This window comes from Manihot esculenta, chromosome 17, assembly GCF_001659605.2.
Source record: "Manihot esculenta cultivar AM560-2 chromosome 17, M.esculenta_v8, whole genome shotgun sequence".
Classification (NCBI taxonomy): domain Eukaryota; kingdom Viridiplantae; phylum Streptophyta; class Magnoliopsida; order Malpighiales; family Euphorbiaceae; genus Manihot; species Manihot esculenta.
Genome location: NC_035177.2, coordinates 7368740 through 7376173, shown reverse-complemented (window position 1 = coordinate 7376173; position 7434 = coordinate 7368740). Strand labels below are relative to the sequence as shown.

At 24.6% G+C, this 7434-nt stretch overlaps 1 protein-coding gene across 1 annotated transcript; it reads right to left on the bottom strand.

Moving 5' to 3' along the window:
* Positions 1–502: 502 nt before the first annotated feature.
* On the bottom strand, positions 503–2938 carry LOC110604605 (probable xyloglucan endotransglucosylase/hydrolase protein 30). Its single transcript, XM_021742847.2, has 4 exons — positions 2564–2938; positions 2382–2482; positions 1754–1962; positions 503–1135 (listed from the first exon to the last, which is right to left on the bottom strand). Exons 1-4 carry the CDS (start codon positions 2769–2771, stop codon positions 607–609), a joined length of 1047 nt encoding a protein of 348 aa, XP_021598539.1. The 5' UTR covers positions 2772–2938; the 3' UTR covers positions 503–606.
* Positions 2939–7434: the final 4496 nt, after the last annotated feature.

The following is a 7434-nucleotide window of genomic DNA, read 5'->3' as shown; positions in this document are numbered from 1 at the left end:
AACATTGGTATGATGATATGAAATTTCATTGTCGTTATTAAATTTTTTACGATCATATTAATTATCATTAACGAAGGATAAACTTGTCGTTATTGTTATGATTTTAACAACGGATTATAGTATCACCGTAATTAGCATTAACAACTAATGTAAAATATCTTTATTAAAAAATTTTAACGATGAAATATCTAACGAAAACATAACGATCAAATAAAATAAACTTTAATGATTTTCAACAACCAGTTTTTAATATTTAACAATAAATTTTTCTTTCGCTACTGAACATTTTTCTCATAGTGTATCCATTTTAACATATGGTAGTTGCACTTCCCCAAATACTTTTAAATGTAGGGATATTAAATGGGTTTAGTAGCTGAAAAGTTATATATATAAGCTTTTAAACCTCATTTATGTTGTTTTTTAGTGTACCAAATAGATGGTTTTAATCATTTAGTAGAAAAAGGTAACTTCTACGAAGACTAGTTACAAATAACATAAGTGATAAACAAAGCAAGAAATAATATCATCACCAAATTTATGTTATTAGATCCATATTTTTTACATATTAAAAAACATAATTTACATGGCTATATAATTAATTTGATGTCACATAATGGGATCATCAACATTAGAAACAATATGATTTTTGCTCCGGCGCCTTGATCGATGTTTGTGGCTTTGGTGGCTACCACCAAACTTCAACCTTCCAGTATCTTTAAATCTTTCCTTCTCATCAAAATCAATAACACATTCCGGTGGTGGCACAGGATACCGTAATATATCATAACAATACGAATAGTACATAAAATGTTGACGAAATCTACGCATAGCAAGACGTTGCTTGCGAGTGATGATATTATAATCGGCAGACTTTAGTCGTGCATTAGCCTCCGAGCAAGTGGCAACCGTCGAAATTTGCTGAATAGCGTCGATAGGGCAACCTTCTAAGACTAGATCCTTGTATTCAGACACAAATGGTGAATACTTATAGTTAACTTTATACTTGCCACCTGAAGTAGCCCAATTTGAGGCATCCCATATCGTGGCATATAAAGACATTGGTTTTGATGGATATTCACTACCCATTGCATCGTTGCGTACAACCTCTCTAATTGGAACATCGTCAATGAAGAATCTAAAAATACACGACATACAAATTTTTATAATTTACAAAATTGATATAAATTGATAAGAAGTCAAAAATATTTAAAAGAAAATAACTATAGCAATCTGAGCGTCTATTCAGCATTGTAGTTCGAGAGTCAATTATATTAAAAAAAAAATACAATTTCAAATGTTATTAAAAAAAGGGTTTGGAAAAGTTTTAGTGTTTTTACGATTGAAATTTATCAAATTTAATTTTAAATTATTTTATAATAACTTCTAATTAATTAATTTGAAAAATATTTTTCTCAACACCAATCCTAAACGACCTAACATATCGATCCTGAACAAAAGAAACACAAAATCAGGCTACGTTTTAGGCGAAAATAGCATTTTCTTGAAAGCAAATGTGTCCTAAAAGTCAGCTTAAAGCATTATCTTTGCATAACTCAGTCTTGTCCACTAGTTATATAAATTTCCCACACGCCAACTCCTTTTCTTTTAGGTATCTTGTTGGGTCAAACAAAAACAACCCATTTAGGTTGAAATTAGGAAATACCAAATTCTGACTTCAACTCATACATATCTACAAGACAAGATAACTTATACTGCAAGAAAGAAAGAAAGAAAGAAGAGAGAGAGAGCTTACATGACATGGGTTTCGGTCCAAAGAATGCTGTACCTATGGAACTCTTTGGAGGGATCGAACCATAATCGGTATCTCTCTTCTCTACCACGGCTAGTGCTACCGTTTCCATACAAGTTGGTCTGAAATCTCCATGGCTTCCCTCCAATGTTTCCTAAAAACTCAAAGTCTAGTTCATCATGTGTCTTCTCGAACGCGTCTGCGTTTGACGTCTGCATTCACAATATACAATATCACCTGTGTTGTACATATATACTACTAAATAAAATTTTAACAAAAAAATTCTTAAAATATAACATAATTATTATATATACAAAGAATATATTCAGATTTTTTTTATATATTACTAATAGAGAAATCACATACTAATCATCATAATTAATCAATAACTCTAGTAAAAACTGGACTGCATGCTAGGTCCTCAACTCATCATAATTTAATGAAAATTTAATTTTTCATGAGTGAGATGCATATTCTCGTTGTGCATATAAGAATTTGCATCAAATATATTCTCTATTTCATGGGTTTCTTAATAAAAATAAATTGAAAAGATTTACTTATCCATTGGAAAATCATGAGAAAATAAAAGGCACAAGAAAATAATAGTAATGAAAGAAAATGGATGACTTACATAGAAGGCAACACATATACCGGCAGTATAATACGCTGGCAGTTTGATGTTGGCGCTGAAGAATCCATATTTGTACATTTTCGAGGAAATAAAACCGGAACCTGAAAAATTTTCCAGGAAAATCATCGGTCGTTGTGGTCGTCGTCATCGTATATATACTAATAAGGGGAAATAAGATATACCTGTAAAGCGGTCGAGGAGGAGACGGACGCTTCTGCCGTTAGGAGAACGAACGAGATTGCCGTCGCCGAAAAGAGGGGCGTAACCCTCATCGAAGGATATGGTGGTGAGGTTGAAAGCTGCATTCCCAACAGAAATGATGAGGCTAAATAAGAAAACAAAGAGATGAGACCCTGATGATGGCCCACAATCCATTCTCTTCTTCTTCATCTTTCTCCTTAATTTTTCTCTACCTCAATCCTTCAATTTTGGCTTTCCTTGCAAGCTTTTCTATATATACAGGAAAAATGATTGAGATTGTTGAATATTTTCTCCCGAGAGAGAGAGAAAGGAGAGAGAAAGGAGAGAGAAGAGGACGGAGAATGGTCTTAGGCTGCTGCGTGTGCCTTTTAATTTCAATGTGTACGAGAATGCCCTTCGATGCTTCCGTATCAATTTCACCAAGCTAATGATATTATTAACCGCATGTGAGAGCTTTATTTTAAATCAATCCTAATTTAAAAAATTATTTTCAAGTCATGTGTGGCGAAATTTATTTTTTGAATTTAAAGTATTAAGCTTACTTGATTACCGTAAAACAAGCAAACTCAATATTTATGTGTCGATTAACTAAATACTTAATTGTTCGACACTTATAATATCGAACACTTAGTTGTTCAATATTTTGAGTTTTGAACAACTAGCTCTCGTGCTATATCAGCACACGGAAACTATATATATAATATGTTCGGCACTTAAGGTGTCAGCTCTTCCATCACTCTCGAAAATTTTAAAAGTTTTTTGCGAAACAGGCCATTGAAGTACTTTGATATTGGCGCTGACGAGATGACCTGCTGGCGAGCCGACTTGCTGAAAAGAAGGACCTGCTAGGTGGACGAGTTGGCAAGCAAGATGACATATCGGACGAATAATGAAGACCGTGTGCAAGTAGTTCGGACACTCAAATACTCGGTGGCAGGGCCTGGATAAAATAAGAGGTAGCCTAGATACTCGAGAGACCTGAATGGGGCAAAGAAGTACTCGAAAGCCCATAAGCGTGGAATTACATCACCTAGACCGACTTGGCCAAGGGCTAGACAAGAACTTAAGATTGGATTGGATTGCAAAGCATGGTAGCAAGGAAAGCTCGAACAGCCTAGTCTAGCTCGAATATTCTAGAAGTTATTAGAGGAGTCCAGTACCAAAGAAGGAGGGACGCGAAAGCAGCCTTGGTGTTGGACGGACTCAATGTGTCAGCCATATAAGCTCCATGCATTGGAGCTAATTGTTCGACACTCAAAATATTAAATAGCTAGATGTTGAGCACTATGAGTGTCCAACTTGCTTTTTCGACAGTTATACTATCGAACAAACAAGTTTGACACTCTAAACCTGAAAAATAATTTATGTAAGTTTGAAAATTTTTTTTAAATTATTAATAATTTAAAATAAAACTCTCAATGAGAATAAATATTATTTTTTAAAATATTTTCTGTTATTTGAGATATTTTTAAAATTTAATTAATAGAAAATATTTTTCTAATTAAAAAAAATAAATTATTTTATGAAAAATACCTTTATTTTTTAAAATAATTTATTAAAATCTATATATATAAATTTAATAATATATTTTACTTTTTAAATTAAAATTAAACCATAAAAAATAAATTATCTTATTTAAAAATATATTTCATAAAAAATATTTTTTACATAAAATATATTTCATTTTTCAATAAAAATATATACTTTAAAATCAAATTGAATCATAATTTTCTCGTTTAACATGAACAATTTGAAAAGTAAATAATTTAAATAAATTGTTATAAAAAATTTTATAACTTTATTTATATACATAATAAAAATTTAAATTAAAAATTTTTTAAATATTTTATTTCAAACACCAATTTTATAAAATAATTTTAGTTAAATTAAATTCTTATAAATTTTTTTAATTTTAAACAGAGAAAATAACACTATTTCAAACAAAATAAAAAATAAAAATTGACATACAAAATTAATTAAATCTAATAAGAAAATATTTTAGAAATGTTGGGATATTACAGCAGGGCCCTTGCTGAAAGAAATTAGGATTTTCTTTGTTACGTGTTAGGTGATGATTGCAATTTGTAGTTGTTATTTTAGATGGATGTTGTTGTTTGGTTGTTAATGATTGGGGATTCCAACTTATCTATATATAAAGGATTTGGTAATATAACAAATATGGAATCTACCGTATTTTAAGAAGTTGCAAACTATGGAAAAATTATTATTGTTATTTTTTAATTTGTTTACATGTTTTTTTAAAGCCGGCAACTGACATAAATGATAAAACTCTGCGTTTTTATCTCCTATAAAAGATTCCATCAAACTTAATTTAAAGGCGCGTAGGGTGAACATTCAATGAATTAGTTCGATTCAAATCTAACTGAATCAAATAAATTAAAAATTAAAATTTTAATATTTATAAAAATTGAACCGAATTAATTTTAGTTAAAAATTAAATTAAATTAAATTAATTTAATTCAGTTCTATTTGATTAGTTTAAATTTTTAATAATTTTTTTATTTTTTATACTTTATTTTTAATATTTTAAAATTTAATTAAAATAATTTAATTTTAATATAATCTAATTTTTTTATATTATTAAAATAATATACTATTATTATTAATCGGTTTGATTTGATTTTTTTAATTTTTTTTTATTAAAATTAAATTAAACTAAAATAATAAAAAAATTAAAAATTAAAAATTAAAAATCAAACCAAATCGAAATAAATAAAAAATCAAATTGAATAAAAAATGAAATCGAATTTTTAAATTAATTCAATTCGATCGATTTTTTTAATTTGAACCGAATTCTGTTCAACCCTACCACTTACCCTGCAAAACATTTTTCTTAAAATAAGACTAAACTATGCAAAATACAGCGTTATCATCTTTGCTATTTTATAAAATAATAGTTTTTAATTAATTTAATTTTTTTAAATAAAAACTCTGTTTATTGTGTTATTTGCAAATTAAATTAATAAAAACTATTACATATATAATAATATAATTATAAAAATATATAACTTTAGATTTTTATATTTATATAAAATTGTAAGAAAATATAATAATATGAAATGATTTTATTGATTTAATATATGTAAAAAACTGAATTTACTTTAAAATTTTAATTCATAAATAATAATAAAAATTTTAAAATTTAAACTTATTATGTGATATTTTAATATTATTCTAATAATCTAATATTTAATATATTTTTATAAATTAATAAATTTATTATTTAAATTATTTATTATTTTATTATTTTTTAATAAATCAAATGATAATATTAATTATTTTTAATAAATATTACATTAAATTATTTTATTTATAATATTATAAAATTAAAATTTAAAATTAATATAGTGAATTTTTGTAATTTTCTATAAGAATAGAATGGATTTTATTGCACTTAAATTACACTTGTATTAATTTTTAGTTTAAATTGATAATAATGATTTTTAATAATATAATTTATCACTTTAATAATTTATAATTTTTATTTTAAAATTAAATATATTATTAATAATTAAAACAACGCCATAATTAAAAAATAAATTTTAAAAAATAATAATAATAAATATTTATCTCACTTTTATTTATATTATAAATATATTCTACTCTAAATAAATATAATAAATCATAGATAAATTGAAAATAAATATTAAATACATTAATTTGTAAGTATCAACTATTATAATTTATAAAATAATATCAATAAAAGCTTTTATCTAGAAATTCTTAAAATTATTAATTGTATATAGTTCTATTAATAATATTATTAATATTCTTTAAATTTATATGATAAGATAGTTAATGAAAAATATATTTTTTAAATTTTAGAAGATAAAATATTTTATTTAGAGTTTTGATTATTTAAGAACTTTTTTAATAATAAAATTGCATATTTAATTAATTAAAATTATATTATTTTATAAAATAAAATTTATATTCAAATAGAAAATATTTCATCAATTAAATTAAAAATCTAATTACAATTATCAAATTTAACTACATCCATTATTAGAAATTTCATTATTCTTCAATCTTCCACTTTTATAAAATCATTCACTTCATTTTTTTATTAATTATATTTTATTAAATAAAATAATTCAAATCTAAAATAAAAGTATTAATTTCAAATAAATATTTAAAATAATTTTCTCAATTATTACATTAAATAATCTATATGGTCAAAAAATAAAATTTTAGCATCTTTAGTATTTATAAAGGTTTTTATTTTTAAATTTAAAGAAAAATCTATCATATTTTTTTTTAGTTATTTTTTTATTTAGTGTGATGCTTATTAAAAAAATTATATATTTTAAACTAAAAAATTTTATATATTTTTTATTACAGTTGGTGTGAACATTTCATAAAATATCTAGAAAATTAAATTAAATGTAATAAATATAAAACCAATCTAATTATAAAAAAATCATAAAATTAAAAAGAACATTACATAAAAAAATTATAAAAATATTAAATTAAAGTTAGAGAAATCCCGTAAATATATACAAAATCAAACCCAGCATAAATTTAAATTAATTAAGAATACACATAAATTAATAAAAACTAAAAAATAAAAATAATATTTTTAAAAATTGAGAGGTTAAAAATGTAATTAGAATATAAGAGATTTGAGATATACTTGAAATTTGAGGAGTTAATTGTGCAAATTTAGTAAGAAAATGTACAATATTTTCCAATTAAATCTCGCTCAATTTAAACTCAATTTATTTTCATTTGTTGCTTCTGAATTAACAAAAATTATTAAATGATCTATCAATTTTATTGAGCAATTCAAATATTTATAGTGTGACAATATAATTAATTTGTATTCTAATTG